This window comes from Capsicum annuum, chromosome 9 (genome assembly GCF_002878395.1).
Source record: "Capsicum annuum cultivar UCD-10X-F1 chromosome 9, UCD10Xv1.1, whole genome shotgun sequence".
Classification (NCBI taxonomy): domain Eukaryota; kingdom Viridiplantae; phylum Streptophyta; class Magnoliopsida; order Solanales; family Solanaceae; genus Capsicum; species Capsicum annuum.
Window position 1 is genome coordinate 2208836 of NC_061119.1, and position 27083 is coordinate 2235918.

General features: G+C 33.5%; 3 protein-coding genes across 3 annotated transcripts; all 3 read left to right on the forward strand.

Annotated features, from left to right (window-relative positions):
- The first annotated feature begins 7168 nt into the window (after positions 1-7168).
- On the forward strand, positions 7169-7891 carry LOC107853382. The gene has a single exon (XM_016698372.1). The coding sequence runs from the start codon at positions 7169-7171 to the stop codon at positions 7889-7891; it is 723 nt and encodes a 240-aa protein (XP_016553858.1).
- A 7586-nt stretch (positions 7892-15477) lies between these two features.
- Positions 15478-18371, forward strand: LOC107853384 (fructose-bisphosphate aldolase 6, cytosolic). Its single transcript, XM_016698374.2, has 3 exons — positions 15478-15689; positions 16892-17119; positions 17334-18371. Exons 1-3 carry the CDS (start codon positions 15662-15664, stop codon positions 18152-18154), a joined length of 1077 nt encoding a protein of 358 aa, XP_016553860.1. The 5' UTR covers positions 15478-15661; the 3' UTR covers positions 18155-18371.
- A 3292-nt stretch (positions 18372-21663) lies between these two features.
- On the forward strand, positions 21664-24423 carry LOC124887370. Its single transcript, XM_047396965.1, has 5 exons — positions 21664-22250; positions 22335-23004; positions 23095-23430; positions 23518-23861; positions 24015-24423. Exons 1-5 carry the CDS (start codon positions 21664-21666, stop codon positions 24421-24423), a joined length of 2346 nt encoding a protein of 781 aa, XP_047252921.1.
- Positions 24424-27083: the final 2660 nt, after the last annotated feature.

A 27083-nucleotide genomic window follows, 5' to 3' on the forward strand; every position in this document is an offset into this window, starting at 1 on the left:
GAATCATACCACAAAGTTCCGACAACATTGCTAAAAAACTATCAATCCCAAGCAACGATGGGTGACCACTGAGAAGTCATATCGTATATGTTGCATTCCTTCTTTTAATTTTGTCTATATAAGCTAGTTTGAAAATTATTGAATTTTACGATAGGCTCAAAACCATCGTAAATTAGCTAATTTCATGATGAACCTTCGTAAATACAAACATTTTTTTTAAAAGAAAATTTTGAATTTTGCTCCATCTGAAAATATTCCACTAGTAGTGACTTCTTAATTTATTTATAACCAAGTTGTTTTATTTACAATTTACAAATTAATTGTATGGACTTTGTTGCTTATGCCATGGATATCGTTGCCGTTAATCAATACCTTACTAATAACTAAATAATTAGAGACAAAAACCTACTTATAGTTTGATGAAAAAGAATCTTAAATACATTTATTTAGTCAACTTGTGAAGATATTACTAATTAAATTTAGTTAATTACTAATTAATTATCATCAAAATTAAAAGAAAGAATGATGATTAGTTAGGTTTTTTTTTTTTTTTCTCTTTGGTTACCCATTCAGTGTCTGATAATCACATTGAAGCTCGACTAAACTGGATTCGCGCTTGAAGTCCCACTATAGGAGGTAAAACGGCCCAGTGGCGGAGCCAGAATTTTCATTAAGGAGATTCAACATCGGAAAAAATAAGCACACGAACTAGCCGAAGAGGGTTCAACATCAACTATATATACATAAAAAATAATTTTAACCATGCATAAATAGAGTAATTTTTCATCGAAACCTGGCTCTGCCCATATAAAACACTCCCTATCAAAGGCGACTCCATACCAGAGATTCAAATCTGAGCCCTCTAATTAACAATGAATAAATACTTACCGCTACACTACGACTTTTGATGGTATTCGAATTTTATTATTGTCATTTTATTCGAATATTTTATTGTGAACAGTTGGTGATGACTAATACTTTCTATTTTGAGGAATAGTACAAGCAAAAAAATATGTATTAATTTAATTTACTAAACACATAGATCTTAATTATCTTGCAGGGCTAGTTGGGTGTTTAACAAACTCATACTATTCTTTTCCCCTTATAGGTATCAATATATCAAAGTGCTATTCTTTTTTTTGGTTCTCATTAAATATTTGTATTCATTTTAGGCTTGATTAATTTAAATTCGTATCACATAAATTCAATTTAAGAAGTAAAAAAAAAAGATCTCCGTGATATTAGCTCATGACGGTAAAATTCAAGCATATTAAAGTCATATACGATAAAGTAATTAAAAGGTATATTATTCTAATATCTTAAATTTTAGATGGGATAATTATACGATTTTAATTTTTCATAAACATCTCACAAATCAAAGCCATATTAAATATTTGGGCAAGTGGGGGTACTTTTGGACATTAAACAAGCAAAGAATAATTAGAGCTTGACTATATTGTAGTTTGATATATTCTTTCTTGTCCTAATTATATTTCTTCAAGTTTAATAAGTGATGATTGCCAATATGGTTTTGTTTGTTTTTCTAGATAATTGATTCCACTATGTTTTATACTATTGATGTTCATTTCTATTTTAACATAATTTTTTTCATTCCGTATCTAATAATCATATTAGATTTCTTATTAATCCTGATCTCGTATATAATATTTATTGACTCATTTAAGAGGGAGTGTTCTCTGCCAAAAAAGAATTCATACCACGTTGAAATCGATTGAAACCTTTGATTAAGGGTAGAAGTTGACGGTATCATATTCACATAGGTAATACCACAATTTTTGACCGGATATTTTAACACAATTAACAGAACTCTACATCTTGCTCACATTTATCGATGGAACCAGAAATTCACCAATAAGGAAATTCATAAGATAAGAAGTAAACACACGAAAAAGCCAAAAGATTTTGACTACTCCTGCTCTCTTAACCACTAGAATTTAAGTTACCGATTGACCCTATAGATTTTTAAGTTGAAACTTGAAAATTGATTTTTTTTAAAGTTGTGATTTTTGAAAATTAAAGTTGTAACTGGACATAGGAGCGGACCTAAAGTCAATTTTGGGGTGCTCCAACATCCGTTAAATCCGACGCAAATTAGGTATAATTATATAAAAAATATATATATAAATTGGTATAACACTTAGAAAAGCACCCAGAAAATAAGAAGATAGATGAGTGCTTTAATTTTTAGGCGAAACTTTAAAGCTTTGGACATCAATATATGTGTTCAAACCTCCTGAGCATCTATGACTCTTAAATTCTAAATCCGCCACTGACTAGACATGCATTTTACTTAAGAAAAAAATTAAAATTTCATGAGCAGAATTTCCAAAAAATGATTTGAACAAGTTTTTGAAATTTGTAATTTTTCCTCTGAAGACAGTTATTCAGAATCTGATTCAAAATCTATAGCCAACCGATCACTAAATTTCTGCATACATAGCCATGTGATTTTTAATTTTTTTTTAAAGTATATATAAAACAGTTGAAAATTAAATATTATTCCTTTTTGAGGCAATTGTTTTCACAATTGATTGTTGTGTTTATGGAATGCAAAAAATGTTGTAAATTGTTATACATTATGTTGGCGGTCATTGTGTTTTCTTTTTTTTTTGGGTTTTTCATCTGGTGTCCGATACCTGCATTGAATTTCGATTAATCCAGATTCGCGCCGGGTAGAGCCTCATTAGAGGAGTAGCACTCCCTACCAAAGGTTTTTTCATACTCAGGGCTCGACCCCGAGACCTCTGGTTAAGGGAGAAGCAGTCCATCCAGAGGCGGAGTCAGGATTTCAATGAAGGGGGTTTCATATTTAAAGAAAACTTAGGATTTCAATTAAGGGGTTCCATATTCAAAGAAAACTTAGTCGAAGGGGGGTTCAACACCTACTATAACCACATAAAAATAATTTTATTCATGTATAAATAGTATATTTTTTCGTCGAAGGGGGTTCGGCCGAACCCCCAAACAGAAGGCTGGCTCAACCCCTAAGTCCATTCACTGCACTACAACCTTCGGTGGTGTTGGTGGTCCTTTTTGATAGTGTTGCAATAAAACATTCTACTTCTCAACAATGGGACATATAATTACTGCAGTTCCTCACCAACACAACACCTATATCAATCTTCTATTTAATTTGTCATTCTGTTTTTTTAGTTCTTTGAGTTTTGATTTTGTTTTTGTTTGCCACAAATTTTATAGTGACAAAAATAAAGTGTAGTTACGAATAAAATATGAAAAAAGAAGAATTTTTATTGATAAATATGCAACTATAATTATGTTCTTTTCTTATCGGTCGTGAGCCGGAGGTCTATCGGAAACAACCTCTCTACTTCACCTGAGATAATGGTATGATCTACGTACACTCTATATACCCTCTTCAGACCCCACTATGTAGAAATACACTGGATATGTCGTTGTTGTTGTTAATTTTGTTCGTCCCTTGATTTTTCGCTCTAAATTTTATCCTTGATTCGAAGGTCATTGATAGCATATTGAACACGTGAAGATTTGGATTTTGATGAAAGGAGGATTTGTGAATCTTCTTGGAACATTTGATTTTCAAGAAGAGTCCACGCATATATTGATCTCTACATGATTATCCTAAGATTATGTGGGATTTTGAGATGCCTCTTCAAGGAAATATGTTACCTTTAAATAGGCGTGATAACAATAACAAATCCAACGTGTTTTCAGAGGTGGGACTTGAGAAGGATTGTGTGTATAATACTTTATTGGCATAATACATAAATATATACCTTTTAGCTTGGCCTTAGCTCAGATCTACGATCTCCAACTTTAAATGTGCATCAGTGGACACCCAAACTTGCATAAAGTTGAATAAGTAAACGCATACATTCAATGTGGTATAATACACGTAAGATTCATGTAGGACACGAATTGGCTCAAGGACGCATGTGTCTACTTGTTCAACTTCATATTAGTTAAAATGCCTACTACACGCTCAAAATTTGAGGGTATAAATGAAAATCAAAGCTAAGTTAAATAGCACATTTATGTATTATACCTACTTTATTTCTATATATTTGAAAAGATAAAAGAAGTTGTTTCAAAGGACTTTTAGTTCACCCAATGTAATCTCATAAAACTGAATCTAAAAAAAATAAAAAAATAAAATATATGTAGATCTAACTTCTACCGTTATTTTTCATAGACTCTCAACTTCAATCAAATGACACTATATGGATTTTAATATTTTGAAATTTTTTATTTTATGCTATATTATTACTTTTTTTTTTTTTTTTTTTTTTTTTTATTGGTGGAAGTTGGTTGGAAAAGACACAAGCATAAGGAAACCATTCTTTAGTCCACTTCTCAATGTTCTTTCACTTTCACAAAATTTAATTTTCTCAACTGCACATCTTTGATTGGATAAAATTTCCAAAGTTTATTTTCATTTATATATATATATATATGTCTATCCTCTTGTGATATTAATTTGATAATTCAGTTTTGCTTTGAATTGACCATTTTAATTAGTAATTGAATTTTGAGATTGATAGAGTGATAAAGAAATCCCTTATCCTTTTGACAACCAAAAAAACGAATTCAGAATTTGAATTTTATAATTTTGATCTTTCATTGTACATACATCTCGTAGATAAAAGTTCAAACAACTATATAGTCGAAAAACATAACCAAACCGACAAGGCTAATACTAAAGGAGAATTGAAGTTGCGATTCAGGGTGCGTTCAGTATGAAGGAGAATATTTTTATGAATATTATGGGCGGAGGGGAGATACTTTGATATAAGTCATATAAATATTCTCTTGAGCCGAGGGTCTATCCGAAACAATCTTTCTATCTCACATCTGATATAGTGGTACAAATTACGTACACTCTCCCTTCTCCAAACTCTAATTTGTAAAAATATGCTAAGTATGTTACTGTTGTTGGCGTTGAAGTCAGATGAACATACTACTATAAGAGTATAAGAAAATTAAGTTAATATCAATCTAATTTAATTACATAATAGTATATTAGTCACTATAGTTATTTTTATCAAATTACCAACTAGTAATAAATCATATTTACTTAAACCATTAATAAACAATATCAGAATATAATTTTTTTTAATTCGATTGATTCGATGCGCAAAACTTAAACTTAAAAATATACAAAATAGTCAGCACAAAGGATAAAAATATTTTTTGTTTTGGTTGGTTGGTTGTTCCTTCTGACTAATTTTAATTACAGGGCCCATTTCTCAACATCATATTATTTTCTTTTTATTATCAACAGCTCTACATTATGGTATGAGGAATAAAAATAGTTTATATTATTAATTTATGTTCAATTTTAAAAAATAGGATGATCACATGTAACCAGGAAAGGTTTCTGTTAAACTACCTGTACTTTTTTATTTGTTTTTTTAAAATAAGTTGACATTAGTACAGAAACTAAACAGTAAAGTCACTATAATAATTTAGATTTTTAGTGGCAATAAATATACTATAACAATATATACTCAATATATTTTCACAAAATGAGATCTGAAGAGATAAATATGTACTTTAATAAAAGGGGTACAACTTTTTCCGATATTAGCTAATTGACATGATTTAATGTGGCTATAGATTTTAAGAACATTTTCATGCTAAAATATAATTGTCATTAATAGTGATTTTTTAAAAAATATAATTTAGCGATAACTAATCTATGTGTCATTAAAAAACTTTCTGATGTAGTTAGTCCAGGTCACATAAAAGGACAAAAATAAAACACAATAATAATATAATAATTTAAAAAACAAATTAGTACAACACTTAGCATTTTTTTTCTTGATTTATGTAGAATCAGATCAAGTCAACTTAATAATTTCTTCTAAATAAAATAATTTTTGTAGGAAAAAACAGATGAACTGTCACTGAAATTTTCAGTAGTATTCTCCACTAAATAAACCCTTTATGAAATTAATAAGTTCCTTCTATTCTTTTGACTTTTAAGTAATATAAAAAAGGGGTTTTAAGTCATTTAAAAGGTAATGACATGTAATTGTATATGTTAATCAATAATCTTTGAAGTCTAATATATATACATAGTCAATATAAAGAATTTTTACCCATATGAAATTTATAATCTTGAAAATAAAACAAATTACATGTTATATTATAGTAATAATAACAAATAAAAATAACATGGTGGTATAAAATTCTTTACATTGAATTATTTTTGTAGATTTTTAAATCTGATCTAAAATCTTTGGTCAAATAGATATTTGAAAGAAAAAAAATTCAAAATATGATTCAAAATCTATAGTCAAAGAGACATATGATGAAATCTGATTCAAAATTTATGATCAAAGAGACAGATAATGAAATCTGATTCAAAAATTACAGTCAAAGAGACATATGATGAAATCTGATTATATTCAAAATCTATGGTCAAATGTTAGCTAGGTACTTTTTCATCTTTAATAAGAGCTCCAAGGACCTAGCTACATTTGAACCTTAGGCATATACTATATCTAGATTCGTCTTTATTAGGGAGTGTTTTATCCCATTGTCGCTCTTTCGAGGTGCCGATCCAAATTTAGTCGACTATAATGTCAAACACCAGATAAAAAAAAATAATGTAATTACCTCCTAATGTGAGATTTTCTGATGTATATTGAGATTTAATCAATTTTCAATATAAATATCTGACATCAAGTGAGAAAAAAAATCTATATAAATATTATAGAATTTGTTAAGGTTAGAGAATCCCTTATTAATTGGCCATATGACCTAGCCAAAAACCTGAATTTTCTCCTTGTTATATTTTCAGTTATAAACATGCCAAACTGTTTATAGAAGAAAAGAACCTAACAAAAATCTCTATACTTCTTCTTCCATTTTCCTTTCTACAACAACAAAGTATCATCCAATTTTTTTTATTTTTTTTTTTAAAAACTTTATAAATCTCCCAATTTTCATCTTTCTTTCTATCGTTATTTCTCAAAGAATCAAATATTTTTTTATTTTTTATTTTTGGAATTTTTCATCAAGAATGAGAAATATAGCAAGTTGTTACAATGAACATGCTATAAAAGTAACAGATTCCTATTGTTCAAATCCATCAAATCAAGTACTATATCATATTCCATCAGTACGAAATGTTGTTACATGTATTTACAAAGTCAAAGTAGCAATGGAAAAGCAGTTCTTTGTCAAAGTTACATGGTGTAACATGTTACAACATGGATTTTCACTACACATAAGTGAGAAACTCAACAAGAATTTCAAGAAAGTTGTTACAACAGACAAGGTAAAAGGTTCAAAAACAAGTGAGTTATTTTGTTCAAGATTTGACATTTGTTGGGATCTTTCTAGTGCAATGTATGATGAAGGACCTGAACCGATCACCGGGTACTTTGTGAAGGTCCTAGTGAATTCTGAGATGGGGTTGAGTCTTGGTGAAATGGAGCATGACAACGAGGCGAAAAATTTGAATGTTGATGATACATTTTCAAGATTTGTATTGGTTTCAAGAAGTGAACATTACTCAGGATGTTCAGTTTTTGCTACTAAGGCAAAGTTTTGTGACAGTGGAACATGTCATGATATACTGATCAAGAATTCATCTGCTATGTTGTTTGTATCGATCGATAAGAAGAGTGTGATACAAGTTAAGAGATTACAATGGAATTTTCGCGGTAATCAGACAATTTTTCTGGATGGATTGGTTGTTGATTTGATGTATGATGTTCATGATTGGTTGTTTAATACAAAAACAGGATGTGCAATGTTCATGTTTAGGACAAGAAGTGGTTTGGATAGTAGATTGTGGCTTGAAGAGAAGAATTTGGAACAAAAAGATGAAGAGAAAGTTGGATTTTCTTTGTTGATTTGTGCTAGTAAGAATCCTGATTGATTTGTTTGTTGAATCTATCGGAAACAGCCCGTCTACTCATCTGAGGTAGTGGTATGGACTGCGTACACTTTACCCAGAACCCACTTTGTGGGAATACACTGGGTGTGGTGGTGGTTGTAGTTCTTTGTTTCTTGTTTATCTTCTTCTTCTTCTTTTTTTTTTTGTTGAAGAAGATAGGAATGGTCTATGCTGCTCGGACTTTTCAGAAATATTCTGTGTTAGATTTTTTGAGAATTTGACATGGATGAGTCAGCATTTTTGGAGAGTTCGAGCAACATATAGGAAATGGTCATGTCTATTATAAGTTATAAGGTGTTTGATTATGGAGATTATGGAGTTGTAAATGAAAATTTTACTTTTCAAGACTTCAACTTTTTCTTTTTGAGTTCTTTGTTGATTTATGCTGGTAGGAATCTTGATTAATTCACAAAAAGAGAAAAAAAAAAAAAAAAAAGACTCATTTTTAGTTGCTTTGATTCTTGCTTATCTTCTTTTCTAGCGTTTGACCATAGAATTTAGATCAGATTTTGAAATTCATCTCTAAAATTAGTTTGACCGTGAAATTAATTAAATTTTAAAAATTTATCTTCAAAATATTTTTAAGTTGCCAAAATCTTGCTCGGACTAGTTTTCGGGAGAAATTTCACTTCCGCTCGATCACAAAACTTCAATTTTTTTTCAAATAATATGCATTTCCAAATGCAATATTGGAGCTCCAACTAATTCGAATCGTGCATTGCAGACCCCTTTCTAGGGGTGACGCTCTCAATAAGATTTTCTCCATATCTAAAGCTCGAACCCGATGTCTCTGATTAAGGATGGAATAATCGCACTCCTATTTAGTTCTTTCTCCTTTGTTGAAGAAAGATGGGTATGATCAAGGTTTTTATTATCTTTTTTTTTTTTTCATTTTTTGTTGAGCCATTTCTTGGAAAATTCTTGTGTCAGAGAGGGTTAAAAGAGAATTTATTGCAGAAAGATATGATGTAGACTTTCCTAATATATAAAAATAGGAAGGTACAAAAATAAAGCATATGACATAAGATGGGCAAAAAAAGATTCTCTATTTTGAACCTTGAAAGTGGATTACATGATGGTCTTCATTTGTTTGTCTGTAAAAAAAAGATTTTCTAACCACATGCATGGTTGAACGGAGCCTTCGAGTAACTGGTAAAGTTGTTATCATGTGATCGGGAGGTCACGAATTTAAACTTTGAAAACGACCTCTGGTAAAAATGCAAGATAACACTGTGTGCAATGGATCCTTATGGTTGAACCCTTTTCCGGACCCTACGCATAATGGGAGGAGTTTCAGTGCACTGGACTGCCCTTTTTACATGTTACATGGTTCTCTAAAGTTGCAAAATTCTAGTAAAGAAAAGTAGTGGTAGGATCATTGGTTTTCAATACACTCAATATTTGTAATAGCTGAGGTTAATCGAAAATAATCATTCTGTCTCATAAAGATAGAGAATGAGTATAATTCTTTCTCTTCAAATCTCATTTGAAAAATTATGTTTGAATATGTTATTGTTCTTGTTGTAACTCAGTTAAAAGCATAATTTTCGATCAATCTGGAATAACTCAACGACATTTTGAGAATTAATAAGCGGATGTGAGTTATTTTGTAGGATGACGGGTAAAATATGAATCATCTTATTGATAGTTTTTAAAAATAGTGACTCTTAACGAGTCATCTAGAGATACTAGGATTTTTCAGTGATTTACTCTAACTATCTGACAATTTATATCATTTTTTAAATTCTTGAACATGAGAAGACCTATCCATATTATTACTACCATTTGGTGAAAACAATAACTATAAATGTTCATTCCAAGAAGAAATTGATAAAGTTGATCCTACATCTGGCTATTTCTGCAACTAAGTGATAAAGGCTACTAATGCAAAGATTGAAAAGAGAACAACAACAAAAGGTCCAATGTGAAACTCATGTATGTCATTGGGCCATCTTCATTGGGCTTTTATTTGGGCTCTAACAACTCAACTCAATGGCCCAAGTATAAAACTTGCTCATTCTATGTAGGAATTGCACTTGATATGCATAGAGGTGGAGTAAGTAAACCCTGCATAAGTAATCCCTGCATAATACTACATAGATTTTCTCATAACGAATCCATAATTCTCTAATGCCTGCATAAATCTAACCAACGACCAAACGACCCTTAAGTGCTAAAAAAATCTAAAGGGTACAGCAACAAAAGGTCCAAATGTTAAGTGAAACTCATATATGTGATTGGGCCATCTTTATTGGGCTTTAATATGCGCTAACAACTCAATATGAGTTTGCATTTTCTAGGTAGGAATTGCACTTGATAATAATTGATAGGTAGTCGTTGAGCACCGACTACCTATCTATTATTATTTTATTTTATGTTTGAAGATTTAGAATAACATAATACATAAGTGTATCCTTTAACTCAGCTTCAACTCGCATCCAGTGGCTGAGTCAGAATTTTCATTGAGGGGGTTCAGAAGTAAATATACGAACTAATCGAAGGGGGTTCAACATCTACTATATATACATAAAAAATACTTTTAACCATGTCAATAGTATAAAAACAGTATGATTTTTCATCGAAGGGGGTTCGGAACCCCCTGGAGCAAAGGTAGCTCCGCCACTGCTCGCATCTATGCCCTCCAATTTTTGGTGAGCATAAATAGACACTTAAATGTATATATAGTTGAACAAGTTCAGTTCGTGTCCTATTTGGCGTCCTATATATATTATGCCATATAGAACGTGTGAGCCTACTTGCTGCATAAACTGAACATAAATAGAAATTGGAGTAGGTTAGCTGCTAAAGAAGTTGCTTATACTTGTATAGTGAGGGCCCTGGACAAAACCAAAGCCAAACTTCTGTATTTACATTTTTTTGATTAGAAATAGGTTTGCTTTGTTGTTTCATTGAGTATTAGGGATAATGTACTGAATAGCTGGCTGTCTGTATTGGTCAGACTCTTCAAAAATGTCATTAAATGCATGTCGGATCTTTCAAAAGTAGTGCATTTTTGAAGAGTCCGATACGAGTGCGGCAACATTTCTGGAGAGTCCAAGCAAGCTACTTCTTTGTTATGTTTGTTTTGTACGACAACTCGGTGCAGTAAAACTCCCGTCTTCCACTATATATATGCGGGATCCAATAGAGGGCCGGACCAGAAGAGTGTATTGTACCAAAACAGACTGCTTAATCAGATGTCATGAAAACCCAAATCCAAATTAATGCCAACTCAAAGGATTAATTAACAAAACAAAAAATGTGAGAGATCTGAATCTAATAAGTGCTAAAACCAATGCATTCACGTGTTGAACTCAACGCCAATGGCAAAGTTTACAAGATCTTAAGCGTCAGTATTCGATGTTTATATCAAATCAAATATCGTAATTAAAGATATAAATTAATTAATTATCGCTAAGATATGAGTGTGTAAATAGAACACATTAGTGTGATATAAGGTGCAATTAAATATTTACCATTTAGTGCTATCGTTTTTTCTTTGACATATACTTCTATTTTATGGAAAAAATATGATTTTGTACATTCATTTATTTTGGTTTTTATTTGGTATTCGATATTTGTTTCGAGCCTTGATAAATTTTCATTCGCTTTCGAAAGTTTCACCTTAAGGACAAAATGCTCTTTTCCAAAACGCGGTCACACTTTAAAGGATAAAGCCCGACCATAAAAGAACGAAGAACTAAACCGAAATCTTTTTGTATATATTAATATTCACTCACAATGGGGATATCTGATCAAGAATGAATAAATCATGCACATCCATCACAATTGTAAACGTCATATTAAATATTAATCATAGTGAATCTTCTCCCTTAAACTTATAATAAAGTGTTAATTAGTAAGACTTATATCAAATAATGGTGTTGTCACTATTCATGCTTGCTCATTTTCTTATTAAAACTCACTTATCAATCAGCAATTAGACTTATCATTTATTATTATTATTATTATTATTATTATTATTATTATTATTATTATTATTTTGTGCATCTTCTGACTTTGTTACTAACTTCAATTATTATTTTCCAAAAATAAATCAAGAGAATGACGAAGCATTTAGTTGTAAGATCCAACATGCTATGTGCCTTTTCATTATAAAAAATTACTACTGAAAAGAGTCAAATTTGGCCTTCAATTATAGGAATAGCCTAATTTATCCTTTTCTTTTTAAAATATATATATATATATAAATAAAAAATAATGAATTAAAAAAAAAATAGTTCATTGCACTAAAACTTCTCAAGAGTCTAGACTCTAGAAAACGGCCGGACCGTAAGGGTCTATTGTATGCAGCAGTCTTATCTTGCGTTTTCTGTCAGAAGTTATTTCAAATAATGAACGGTTATATAAAAAAAGGCTCTATGTAAAGGTTATTAAAGTCAAAATGGTTACATATCGCCTAAACCTACAAAGATGAGCAATCATGATTTATTAAGATACATATATTTTATTTTCTAGTTATTTTAATTTTATGAGGTACAAACATGTGATAATTTCTTTTTTGAGCTGAAAGTACATCAGAACTAGCATCTCTATTCCATTTATACAAATCCAAAAATGAAATTCGCGTACATTTTACCTTTCTTCAGATTTCAATTGTTATGAAATATATAGCATGCTTGGTATAATTTTTATTTATTAATGCTACTAATCTTTTTCTTAACTGAGTATGTAATTCTATTTAGAAAATTAAAGATATAGTATTGTTGCTTCACTTTATTCTTGTTGGTGCACATCATGTCATCATCTTGATTTAGACTTGTTAACGTTATACCTAATCCACAAAGGTGAGCTCTTAATTTTATCTTTTTTGGTTTCCCATCCGATTTCGGTATTCACATTGGAGTTCGACTAATTCTGATTCGTGCCGCGTAGACCCCCATTTGGGGGGAAGCGCTCCTAACAGAGTTTTCTCCATGCTCAGGGTCGAACCTCCGACCTCTGGTTAAGGATGGAGCAGCCCCATCCGCTGCACCACAACCCATGTTAATGAAGAAGTATACAAAATAGAGTTATTAGTAATATATATGGATGTTAACTAGTTGGTTGATTTAGTTGAAGTAGAAAAAATATTATCGAAGTGTTACGTACATTCTACGCGATAGAATGATACTTAATAAAGTGAAAGATAAGTTCAAAAATATTGCAGAATTGCAGATGCTAAGATACCAGAAGAGACATTGAAGATCAAATGAGTGAAGGTCTCTCAAAACGATTCGGTCATATATTGCATTGACCTGTAAATGCATCGATTTATAAGTGTGATACTATGGTGAGTGAAGATGTTAAAAAAGAACGAAGTTGACGTAAAATTCCATGGAAGAAGTTTTCTCAAAAAACATACAATTTTATTGGATCATCAATGTAGTTCAGTAAATTTTGGGTGTGATTGGTAGTTTTTTTATGTTTGATCGATTAAAATATCGTTCAAATATTTATATTAAAAAAATAAATTATTTTAAAATGAGAAAAATAATTTTCATAATGAAAATAGGAAATATAAGTTCTATTGGTGACAATTTAAATCTATCGGCTCTTTCATGTCCGCCCAGACCCCATCCCTTGATCATCTCACCCCGAACCTCTACTTTTCACGTCGTTTCATGTCATAATATTTTGTTAAATTACACATAATCACTTTTGGATTAATATTTTTAACTAGATAATAAGTAAGAAATATATTTTAAAAATCAGTCCTAATTAGATGATTGAAGGTTTTGACACTTTACCATAAAATTAAAGAAAACAATGGACCTAACCCCTCGTTTTATTATGTGTAAGCACTTTGTTTTCTACTTACCATTAAATCTTTTTTTTTTTTTCTTGTTTTACTACAAAAAGTACACCAATTTTATTGCAAAAATTACTCTCATCCTCACATGATTTTTGTTGGCTTAAAGTTTTTTACTTTTCATTTCTCCCCTGCCCATTGTTTTGATCTCCCTTTTTCTTTCTTCATTGTTCAATTTATGGAAAAAAAAAAAATCTATATATTGCCCCTTAATCTTGTCATTAATTACTTACTTTGCCTTTTCTTGGAAAAGGGGCTAGTCTTTTTATTTTATTTTTTAATTGTGATTTTTTTTTTGATTCACAAGCCATTTGGACATACCTAAATTGAAATTTGAAGAAAAGAATAATTAAAGTTAAAGAAATATTTGAAAATTGGTTTGTCACATCAAATTTACTTGTAAGAGTTGAAATTCTATTGTTATGTAGTAGCGGGCGCGGCTCTACCTAATAAAGAAAAACGCAATCGCTTGGGCCTTCAAATTTAATGGGTCTTATTTTTTTTTTTAATAATAATAGATTATATATTTTTGTTAAAAAATTATTAAATATTATTTATAACAAAATAAACTTCTTATATAAAATAAAAGTAAGAAATTATTAGAAGAATTTTGATATATTTAAAGTATGTCTCAATAAAGATTAAATGCATTAATTATATTAACAAAAAAATTATTAAAAGAATCGTCTATAATATTTATAACTTTGCATCTCAAAATTTAAAATATAGACTTTGTTTTAAAAAAAAAATTTTTATAAAAATTTCAGACCTCCATCTAATTTTTGCCTTAGGCCACCAATGTCTTTGAGCCGCCTGTGGTAATGGTACTATATTCTAGATCATTGCCTTTGAGTTTGAAAGAAAAATAAATTAAAGTCGGTGTTGGCATTTATTTTATTTTTCAAAAGAGTAGACTAGAAGAAATAATTACAAGGATTAATAAGAAAAATTCCAATTATACTCCCTATTAAAAATGATAAAGATCCATCTTAAACTTTTACACACAACGAAAGAAACGAACATAATTGACATAAAAACTCTTATAAATGTTTCGATTGAGAGAACGATTTTAAAATAAAGTTTCTATATACTCGAAAGAATCTGTTGATAATTTATGACCTCTACATACTAGTACAACATACGTTTGAGCTTGAAAAATATCGCCACCTTACGTAAGATGTAGTTACTATACAACTTTTCGATATGAATCTAAATTAATCGAATTATAAAAACGAATATCGAAAAACACAAATATAAGTAAGGAGCAAATCAGTCAAAAGAAAATAAATTATTGTTAGTATTATAGACAGTCTAACGAGATGAATAGATGTAACTGACGTAGAAACTCCAATAAGTGTTTCGATTGAGAGAATGACTTTAAATCAAAATTTTAACATACTCTATGAATCTGCTGATGATTTACGATCTCTACATACTAGTACAAATGGTTAAACTTTCTGTCATGTGACTAGGGAGGTCACAGATTCAAGTCTTGAAAACAGTTCTGGCAAAAACGTAAGGTAAGACTGCGTACGATACATTTTTATAGTGGAATTCTTTTCCAAACCCTGCATCCTTTCTCGAACTCTATACATAGCGTGAGTAAGCTTTAAAATAACGCGCCTTAAGTAAGATATAGTTACTAGTTACCATGAAATTTTTCAATACGAATCTAAATTAATTGAATTTTAAAACGAATATGGAAAAATGTGTGAGGGGCAAAAGAGTCAAAGTAAAAAACCAATAGTTTCGTGCACAAGGGGCAGGAGAGTAGACCGATAACATCGATGGTATTGAACATCCCCTGTACTAACAAACCCACCAACTCCCCCTATGTAGCCGTATTATATAAAGCCTAACATACATCTCCCAATTTCCTCGTTCAATTTCTCTTATTTTCTCTCTATATTAATATTATTTTTCACTATCTTCTTGTAATCATGTCTTGCTACAAGGGAAAGTATGCTGGTACGTTTTGTTATATGCATTTTTAAAAATTTTTTTGGGGTCAAATCTTGGTTTTTTTGATAGATCTTGTTGTTTTTTCGTGTGGGGGTGTGTTGTTTTTGGATCTTGGTTGTTTGATCTTTTTTATTTTTTGAAATTTATGTAAATAATTGAATAGAGTTACTTGCTACGTGTTGCTGGTGTATAGGTGTGCGAAATTTGGTTATTTTGATAGATCTTGTTGTTTTTTCATGTGGGGTTGTGTTGTTTTTGGATCTTGGTTGTTTGGTCTTTTTATTTTTTGAAATTTATGAAAATAAGAGATAGAGTTACCTAGTACGTGTTGTTTTGCTGGTGGGAGGTGTCAGATATCTCGTGGAATCGATATAGACAACATATTTTTAGCAGCCAACAACATATAGTTCATCACAATTTGTGTTTGATCCAATCTTTTTTTTTCTTGATAGATCTTGTTGTTTTTTCATCTGGGGTTGTGTTGTTTTTAGATCTTGGTTGATGGGTGGTTTTTTTTTTTTTTTGTTTTTGATGTAAAGATAACAACTTTTTTGAAAAAAGTTTTGATCCTTGTGTTTGAAGGATACCTTTCATGGTCCCACAGGTAGATGTTTATGTTTGTTTTGTGTCATTTGTTTGCTTTATGATTAATTATATGTTTGCCAAATCTAATGTTTTTGAGTTATTGTGTCTGATGTGTTATGGGTGGATCTGTTTCCTGTTATAGTTTTAAGTTGTGTACATGCCCAGATTTAGCTGAGGGTCTTTTAAGGTTTGCGTATGCACTATCCTTCCTGGATCCCGCTGGTGAGAGTACACTAGATATGTTGTTTTAGTAGTTGTAGTTTTTGGATCTGATTGTTGGTTAAAGTTGGAAGCTTTTAATAAATGATTGATTATACATGTCCTTGAAACTTAGCTTAGGATGATGGTTCTGAATTACAATGTTGTCGATTAGCGAGGCTACATGGTTAAATCTTGTGCTAATATGTTTTAGTTTCTGCCAATTTGGGTGTTTGTGCTTTATGTTTTGATGTATTACCTGAGTTGGAGGTTCTTTGATGGGGTGTCTTGTTATTGTTGTTCTATGTTTTAGTCTATTTGTGCCGGCTCTTCCTCGGATCGTTAAGAATAGTGCATTTTTGGTGTGTGTGAACAACATAGGTTTTTGTGGTTGCTAATAGGTAATTGATGGGGATTGTTTGCAGATGAGCTTATCAAGAATGCTGCATACATTGGCACCCCTGGAAAGGGTATCCTTGCTGCTGATGAATCCACTGGAACAATCGGCAAGCGTCTCTCAAGCATCAAAGTTGAGAATGTAGAATCAAACAGAAGGGCTCTCCGCGAGCTTCTCTTTTGCACCCCTGGTTGTCTTCAGTACCTCAGCGGAGTTATTTTGTTCGAGGAAACACTCTACCAAAAGACTGCTGCTGGTATGTTTTGCAGACCCTAATTTGTTAGCACTGATTTTCCTTTTACTGTATTGTTGATTTGTTTCATTCGAGTGTTAACCCAAGCTCGTTTAGGACTGATGCGTAGTAGTTCCAGACCCCAATTTGTTTAGGTCTAAGGCGTAGTACTAGTGGAGTGGTAGTAAATTGTTTAGTTTAAGTATGCATTACATTGATGGTCTGGTGTTGGTGGCAGGCAAGCCTTTTGTTGATGTGTTGAAAGAAGGCGGTGTCCTTCCTGGTATTAAGGTTGACAAGGGTACCGTTGAGCTTCCTGGAACCGATGGTGAGACCACCACCCAAGGTCTTGATGGCCTTGCAGAGCGCTGCCAAAAGTACTATGAGGCTGGTGCTAGGTTTGCCAAATGGCGTGCCGTGCTCAAGATTGGTGCTAATGAGCCATCTCAGCTAGCCATCAATGAAAACGCCAATGGCCTTGCCAGATATGCCATTATCTGCCAGCAGAACGGTCTTGTACCCATTGTTGAGCCCGAGATCCTTGTTGATGGAGCCCATGACATTAACAAGTGTGCTGATGTTACTGAGCGCGTTCTTGCTGCTTGCTACAAGGCTCTCAATGACCACCATGTCCTCCTTGAGGGTACCTTGTTGAAGCCTAACATGGTCACTCCCGGTTCTGAATCTGCCAAGGTTGCACCAGAAGTGATTGCTGAGTACACCGTCCGTGCCTTGCAGCGCACCATGCCGGCTGCTGTCCCCGCTGTGGTGTTCTTGTCTGGTGGTCAAAGTGAAGAGGAAGCCACTGTCAACCTCAATGCCATGAACAAGCTCGAGACCAAGAAGCCATGGTCACTTTCCTTCTCTTTCGGACGTGCTCTTCAGCAGAGCACCCTCAAGGCCTGGGCCGGAAAGGAAGAGAACGTTCAGAAGGCACAAGCTGCATTCCTTACCAGGTGCAAGGCCAACTCCGAGGCTACCCTTGGAAAGTATGCCGGAGCTTCCAACTTGAGTGAAGGTGCTTCCGAGAGCCTTCACGTCAAGGACTACAAGTACTAGATCAAAGTTTTAGTTTTTGGTTTATGTTTCTTGATTTCTGTTTTGAAAATGAGATGACAATATGGTTTTACGAATGTGTCTATCAGTGGACATAATATGGTAAGGCTTTTTTTTTTTTTCTTTTTTTTTCCGTTTAATAAGAACTTTTTGAGGAACATTATTTTGGTCTTGTGACAGTTTTCGGGGTTGGTTTATTAAATGAACATTATCTTTTGCATTTGCCATGGCTTTTCAGTTTTGCCTTTTGAACTTTTTATTTCTGGAACTTTTCACGTCTTGAACTCTCTCCGGTGGGGTCGTTCTATAGTGTAATCTCGATACCTTTTTCAATCCACTGTTTGGTTTTGGCATATTAAGCGTAAAGCGTAGATTGAAAAATTGGAGTAAAATTAGTACATGCATTATTCTCTAATGCATTTTACCCAAATGACGCCTTATGGTTCTCAAATGAAGAAGGTTGTGAAGGTGACCTTGTTATCTTTACTTACATTTTAAAACGAGTTCTTGCTTCGAAATATGACATTTAAGGGGAAAACGAGCTTATAGTAAATAGCTTCCAACGGTTAGTTTTCTTGTATAGGAATCTGTGAATTGGTCCCAATTTTTTTGTTTTTGTTTTTTGGTATGTGAAATGTTGTTTTCTAAATGTGGGTTGTTTGCTACCTAACCTATTTTCTAGATTGTGGTCCTTTGTCTGTTTGCTTATATTTGACTATTTTTTTTTCTTTTTTTGGCTTATGGAGAGTGACAACTTATCAAAAAAAGCTAAAATCAGTTTTCGGAATCAACCATAATCTATCATGTGATCCTTCATGGGGTAGGTGTATGCACATTAGTATTAGTATGAGATAATACATCGAATCACCGGAACTTGTAGTCAAAACTTTCTTTAGTGAATTTTTTATCATCCTAAAAAAATTATATCACTTTCACTACGGAGAGTGAAGTACACACACTTCACGTCATTACAAAATCAGTGCCACATCAGTGTCATGTCATTGTCACGTAAGAAATTATATATTTTTTTTAAAAAGTAACCCAACACACATTATGTTTATATATATTTTTAAAAAAGATAAAATATATATGTATTATTTTTTTATATATATAATATATATATTTTTTAAATACATATATATATATATCTTGTTTATATATTATTTTTAATATATATATAAAAAAAAGAACCCCCACCCCCACCCCGTTTGGGGTAGCTCGATCAATTTTTGGTCAAAAACACGCCTGACCCCTAGGCCCACCCCAGAAATCGTGGGCTATAACACACCAATTTGTCCCAAAAATGGTCCGTTTGTACTGTTTCGCTCGTTTGACCATCCAAATAGCGTATCCCACCCAAAGGGTCCACACTAGGCCGCTCCCCATCCTACCTTGGGCATCCCGATCGATTTTAAGCCAAAAACAAGCCCTCACCTGGGACCACCCCAAAAATTGTAGGCAATAAAACACCGATTTAGCTTGAAAATGGTCCGTTCGCGCCGTTTTGCCCGTTTGACCACCCAAATAGCCTATCCTACCCTAAGGGCCCATACTAGGTTGTTCCCTGGCCTGCCTGGGGCAACCCGATCAATTTTTGACAAAAAAATCACGTCGGCTTCCAGGCTTACCTCGAAAATCGTGAGCTCTAATACACTGATTTGGCCTAAAAATAGCCAGTTCACGCTGTTTTGCCCGTTTGACCACCCAAATAGCCTATCCCACCCCAAGGGCCTACTTAGACCGCTCCCTAACCTGCCTGGGGAAGTATGATTGATTTTTGGCCAAAAATACGCCCGGCTGTCGAGACCACCACAAAACTAGGGGACACCGATTTGGCCTAAAAATGGCATGTTCGCGCCGTTTCGCCATTTGACCACCCAAATAGCCTATTCCACCCTAAGGGCTCACACTAGGGCGCTCTCCAGCCTGCCTGGGGCATCCTTGTCGATTTTTTGCAAAATAAACGCCCGACCCTCGGCCCATCCCAAAAACCGTGGGCTATGGCACACCGATTTGACCTGAAAATGGTCCGTTTGCATCGTTTCGCCCATTTGACCATCCAAATATCGTATCCCATCACAAGGGCCCACACTAGGCCGCTCTCTAGCCTGCCTGGGGAAGTCCGATCAATTTTCAATCATAAACACAGTCGACCCTTGACGCACCTCAAAAACAGTGGGCTATAGCACACCGATTTGGCTCGAAAATAGCCCACACGCGTCATTTTGCCCGTTTGACCACTCAAATAGCCTATCCCACCCCAAGGGCATACGTTAGGACGCTCCTCAACCTGCCTGGGGCAGCCCGATTGATTTTCAGCCAAAAACACTCCCAGTCCCAGGGCCCACCCTGAAAATCGTTGGCTATAGCACACCGATTTGGACGAAAAATTATCTTCTCACACCGTTTTGCTCGTTTGACCACCCAAATAACCTATCCTACCCAAAAGGCCAACGCTAGGTCGCTCCCTAGCCTGCCTGGGGCCGCACTGTGTATTTTTAGCCCTAAACACTCTCGGCCCTCGGGCTCACCCAAAAAATTATGGGCTATAGCACACCGATTTGGCCAGAAAATGACTCGTTCGTGCCGTTTCGCCCGTTTGACCACCCAATTAGCCTATCCCACCCCAAGGGCCTACACTAGGTCGCTACCCAGCCTACTTAAGGCAGCCCGTTTGACCACCCAAATAGCCTATCCCACCCTAAATTTTAGGCTGTACTGTTTATTCATATTTCTCTGTGTAATTGTACATACTCTGAATTATTAATATAAATAGTCTGTCTGCCTTGGAATTTACCACGGGTGTTACCACGAAATCATTTCTCACTCATCTCTCTCTCTCCTCACAAACTCTCTCTCTAGTTTTCTTCATCCTCTCCGCAAATCTTGTGTGTGTGAATACTAATCGATCTTAACATAGACGATATTTGAATATGAGATAACTAAGAAACTTGGACCGAAATAAGTCATTTTTTGAATCAATTCACCAAAGTAATGTGTTTTTTGAAAATTTTACAAAACTAGTATAAACATTGTTCCCAATAACGTTTTATGTTTTAAAAAGGTTAACGGCTCAAACGGAATTGGCGTTAGACATTAGAATATAAAACGTTACTCACAGTAACGTTTTGACATAAAACGTTACTCTCAGTAACGTTTTAGACATAAGACGTTACCGACAGTAATGTTTCTCTGTAGCTCTGCCACCCAAGAATCTCTGTACAAATCTGACATTAAATACGTTATCACCAATAACGTTTTAGCTGTAAAACGTTACTCCAAATAACGATTCTATCAAATCAACCCAACAACTTTTTTGACCGAAATTTTGCCTTGAAATCGTAATCACTAGTCACATTTTTAGTTAAAAACGTTACAGTGAGTAACGTTTCTAGTGAATCAAATCATAGACCTGCAAAGTCTTAGGACAACAGATTATATAAGTGACGGTATGTATAGAATGTTCAAACACATTTTTACAATTCTAGCACATTTTTGTGTATAGGAGAAAAATGGATAATTTTGAAGAAAATGTGGTGGTTGCTTTGTATTGGGGTGGTGAAATAATTTCTGAAATGAGCAGATTTAGATACAGCGAAGGTGCTAGAATGATTGTTAGCATGTCTATTTCAACTAGCGACGTTGAACTAGTGTCAACGTTGCATGAAAAAATAAGGAATAACAGTGAAAATATTCAAATGTATATTTCTGAAAAATATCCATGCTCATTTCAAGGTAACATTACAAGGTTTATTGAATTTAAAATAGAGAATGACCAGTCTTTGCTACAATTTCTTGTCATTCCTCAAAAAATTTCGAATAAAATTGATATAAATCTTTTGGAGATGTATGTAAAGACTAGACCAACAAATCATGATAATCTATTTCAAATGAATGGTCAGCATGGTGATCATATGAATTTATTAGCTCAAAATTATGGATTTGCCATGCTCAGCCATCCTCATTTTGCATATACTACAACCCCTAGTATCCATCAATCACTTGATGGAAGCCCAAACGAACATGAGTATCAATCATATGATGAAGGATTAAGTAGTCAAGGACACATTGAAAGTGGCCATAGACAATATGAGATCAGGTGGGTGATCTTTACTTTTTTTGAAACTATAAGAAATCTTATGCATCACTACTTCACTAATTCATTATTTTTTTTTTTTCGCAGAGAAGATGAGGATAACTTTGATTTGTGTAATGATGCACATGCTCAAATTTGTGATGAAAGTTCGGATGAAGATGAACCTTCAGAAGATGATGGAGAAAGTGAAACCTTAGAAAGTGAATCTAATGAAGATACCAATAATAGTGAAGATTTACCTCAAAATGATATTGGTGTAAATCTTCATAATCAATTTGGTCAAAGTGTGTCTGAAATACAAAATCATGATATACCCTACTTTACAACATTAGAGAATGAAGAAGATATTTTTATCTCTACCCTTGAATCTGAGATGAATTGTTGTTCTGTTTGGTCTGACGATGACAAAAAAGATTTAAAAAAAGAAGTGTGTTTTAGCAGCAAAGATAGATTGAAACGGGTTGTGACAATTTGGAGTTTGCGCAAAAATAAAGAATTCATAGTTGTAACATCAAGGAGGAAACTATGGATTGTCAGATGCAGGTTTCACGAATCATTAGGTTGTCGATGGTTTCTTCGAGGCCGAAAGATTGGAGGTAGCCTTTGGAAGATAGCAAAGTATTTTGATAATCATAGATGTGAGACTGAAGGGCTTACTACAGGTCACGCTAACCTAGATACCAATTTAATTGCATCTTTGTTTCTAAATCAAATACGTAAAATTCTCAAATTGTTGGTAGTAGATGTCATTTCTAAGGTTCATGAGATATTTGGTCATCAAGTAACATATAGGAAAGCGTGGCTTGGATGTCAATGAGCATTTAAATTGGTGTATGATGATTTTCAGAAATCATTTAGTGAGCTTCCTAAGTTTTTTGCAGCTTTTCAACACTTTAACCATGGAACAATTGTAGAATGGAAACACGAAGAGTCAATGAGTTTGTTAGAGGTAAAAACGTTTAAATTTGTATTTTGGGCTTTCAAGCCATGCATTGATGGATTCCGATCTTGTTGTCCAGTTATTTCAGTAGATGGAACCCATTTGTATGGTAAATATGAGATAAAATTATTAATTGATGTTGGAATTGATGGAAATGATAACGTTCTTCCTCTAGCATTTGCTATTGTTGATAGGGAATCGAAAGAGGCATGGAAGTGGTTTTTTAGAAAACTAAGCGCACATGTAATAAAGGATATAGAAGATATATGTATTATCTCTGATAGGGCAAAAGGAATCTTAGCTAGTTTATCGGAGTTGTGACCATTCCAGGAGCCTCGGGCGTTTCATCGATTTTGCGTAAGACATCTTAAGAGTAACTTTCAATCTTATTTTCCAAACAGAAATCTCAGTGATCTGATGTGGAATGCTGCATCGGCTCATCAAGTAAGGAAGTTCGAAGCTTTGATGTGGGAAATTAGGGAAGAAAATGAAGAAACATATGAATATCTCATGCAATTTCCATTGAACAAATGGACGATTAGCCATGATGATGGAAAAAGATGGGGAGTGTTGACAACAAATCTTTCAGAGTCTTTCAACGGCCTTCTAAAGAAAGCTCGAGAATTGTCTGCCACTGCCATGGTGAGACTTTCATTGGAGCAAATAGTTGAACGGTATACCCGTAGATCTCAAACAACGCACTAACTTGTAGAGCAAAAGGAATTATGGACAAGTAGGTTCAAAATAAAGTGGGAGAAGAACTACGAAAGTTCAAAAAGACACTTTGTTTTTGATTGGAATATATCCACTGGGACATATGAGGTTAGATCTATTCAAGTTGATGGTACTGGTGGTAATCCTCATCGTGTTTCACTAAATGATAAAAAATATGATTGTGGAAAATGGGCTAATTTGCACTTTTCGTGTTCACATGTCATGAAGGTTACTGAAAAAATGGGAGGGCTAGCTAGAAATTTCGTTAGCGAGCATTTCACAACAGAGAATTATGTTGCTGCATATTCCGGGTCATTCTCACCGGTTGGGCACGAGACATATTGGCCATCTCCAAGTTTTATAGTGAGAAGTAATGAATTCTATCCTCGTCCTAATCGACAAAGGACAACTAGAGTACCTAATGAGATGGATCGTGGTCCTGCAGTATATAGGCGAGCTTGCGGGTTGTGTAGACAGACTGGACATGATAGGCGCCGATGTCCAACTCGTAATCAAACTTAAGTGGGTATTCTTAAAATTTCTAACCGTTTTAAGTCTAATGAATTCTATTTTGTTGATTATTTCTAAGTCTAATAATTGTTTCATGAATTAATTGAGTAGAAATCTTGTACCAACATTCCATCTAGCATTTGTAGCATTAGTACTTAAGACATAAGAGTTGTTGGTGTTTTATGTGAAATGATTTCCGATAGAGTTTGCAACTCTTTTCTATCTTTCAGATGTCATCTGTGAGTATTATGTTTCATCTTATAAAAGAACTTCATTCCAGCTAGCATTTGTAGCTATGCTTCGGTTTTTAGTAGTAGTATCATGATTCATAGCTGGTCAATACAATTACTAGTAGCAATTGTATGTTGCTTTGTACTGTGTGTTTTTCCTGCTTAGAAACGCACTTAAAGACAAATCAAATAACTTTTTAACACTTTCCTTTTGCTTTCTTAGTAACCAAACGTACCCAAGAAAAACGGCTAGAATTGTAGGCTAGAATATTGTAAGGCACGTCAACAACTCAATCTTTGAAATTCCATAAGTTGTATAGTCTTCTATGAAATTCCATACGAAAAAAGGACACTCTTTAGTTTACAGTGAAATCGGTGCAATTCCTTACTGCTACAGGCTGGAGAATTTTCAGCCGCAGCTTTTAAAACATCCTCTGAATTCAATCGTGCTAACATCCATGGGCTAATCTTCATAACAGCTGGATTCTTTTTCTTAATTTGTTCTTCTGCTGTTGACCTTTTACCAAGTGAACTGACTAATACGGTGTCAGGAGGAACTACATCATACTGCAGCGAAACACCAAAAAATTAAACAAAAGCTAGTAAATTAACCTTTTTCTATGCACTTATACAAAAACATTAAAGCATAAACTTTCCAGCTCAAGAGGTATACTTGATACTACACAATTCCTCTTATCCATGCCATGCTGTTATCGATCCTCTTAACTATAATCAGACCATATGAAGTTGTACCGATCACAACCAGATAATCCCTTAATGGTTGTAACAGCCATACCGAAGAATCAACTCAAGAGGAACTGTTCAAGATTTGCTAAAATATCCTATAACTTTTGGCAACATAAGAGCCCTACCAAGCTCAAGATTAAACATATTTTCTCCCAGGAGTCCACTTCAAAGAGCTTTTATCCACAAGCCGGCAAACCATTGACCACATTACCAGGTTAAATGAAATTTCTTTTCTTCTGATAAGTTCACATGGAATTTTTTTTTGTGTGGAACTGGTAACTTTGATAAGCTTATATGGAATTGAAGCTAAGAAACGTGAAAATAGAAACTAAATTCAAATTGAGATGCCAACTGGAGACTGTTCGAAAGTAGCACCGCGAACACGATAAAGGGCTGTTAATACCATAACCAACTGAATGACAATTATAAATTAGCACCGCAAACTCAATAAAAGTTACCATACCCAACTCTTAAAGTTCTCAAATTCTACCATTGATGTTAGGTGATAGTAAAGTTTATTCATTGTATTTACATAAGCTTTACATAATTAAGGCAGTTTAACTTTTACACTTTTATCTATGTACTCATTTTGACATCCAATTGTGGGTTCTAAATTAAAACATGATATGTTTGAAAATTGATATGCAAGAGAAACTTAATGCAACATATAAATTTTGAAAATTTGAATTAACTAGGCAAAAACAATTTTGCGCGTGCCTATGCCTTGCTGTATATGTGTGTGCATTTGGATAATTAAAAGTATATTTCCCTATGATGGCCATCTCATTTTATGTTTTTTGCCGTTGCCCATTTAGGAATAGGAGCCAGACTACATATAACCAATGAATTCACGTGAATCTAGATTTTATATGTATATTAAGAACTTTACTACATATCTACAAATATTTGATAGTGAACTCAGTCATTACCCAAATATTGTTATATATAAACTTAAGACCAACAAGAACTCATAAACTTCAAATACCTACATAAGCATAAGATTGTCTACAATCTACAAAGTTACACCTGTGTACAGCCCACGCCACTATATATACAATATGCCTACATAAGCATAAGATTGTCAGTTCTTCAATTTCAATGAATTCAACTTAATTCTTTGAAACTTCTGTCCATACTTTGATTAAGCGTTGATATAATGGAGTTCCTACTAAATGCATGAACATCTGATTGATACACTATATTGCCATTCTACTGCATAATTGTTAGCATGCAATACCTGTGCTGAGAAGGGATAGCTAAAAATAGATTTGTTGGCTTTCTTTGGCAGATTGGGCACAAAGTGTCATCCGCTGAAGAATCTAAAGATTTCTCCTCTGAGAACGGACGAAGAAAATTCTTGACAGATGATGAATTGAGAAGGGAAAGAAGCAAGTGCAGCGATTCCTGCATATTAGAATAGTTGATAATGTACTTCCATTCATTTTTAAGAAATACCAAATACGAATGTACTTCCATCCGTAGTGCTTGCTAAACATATTCACTCGTCAAAAAAGATAAAATACCAAACAATTACGTATAAGTTTTTTTACCTAACTTTGAGCTCCATCGCATACCTGCCAACAAAAGAAGGGTGACACAAATTGGAAAACAAGATTTGTTGGCCCTCTGGCAGCATGTAAAACAAAAGCAAAATATTCTTCTTTGGCCCCTTCCCTTTTTTGATGAGGTTAAGGA

What these genes read in the sequence shown, in the direction of transcription:
- LOC107853384 (XM_016698374.2), top strand. Translation starts at nt 15,662, where the DNA reads ATGTCTTGCTACAAGGGAAAGTATGCTG. An exon ending in CTACAAGGGAAAGTATGCTG is followed by an intron (nt 15,690 to 16,891) that starts GTACGTTTTGTT and finishes GATTGTTTGCAG; the next exon opens with ATGAGCTTATCAAGAATGCT. An exon ending in CTACCAAAAGACTGCTGCTG is followed by an intron (nt 17,120 to 17,333) that starts GTATGTTTTGCA and finishes TGTTGGTGGCAG; the next exon opens with GCAAGCCTTTTGTTGATGTG.
- LOC124887370 (XM_047396965.1), top strand. Translation starts at nt 21,664, where the DNA reads ATGGATAATTTTGAAGAAAATGTGGTGGTTGCTTTGTATTGGGGTGGT. An exon ending in CATAGACAATATGAGATCAG is followed by an intron (nt 22,251 to 22,334) that starts GTGGGTGATCTT and finishes TTTTTTTCGCAG; the next exon opens with AGAAGATGAGGATAACTTTG. An exon ending in TTAGAAAACTAAGCGCACAT is followed by an intron (nt 23,431 to 23,517) that starts GTAATAAAGGAT and finishes TGACCATTCCAG; the next exon opens with GAGCCTCGGGCGTTTCATCG.
- LOC107853382 (XM_016698372.1), top strand. Translation starts at nt 7,169, where the DNA reads ATGGAAAAGCAGTTCTTTGTCAAAGTTACATGGTGTAACATGTTACAA.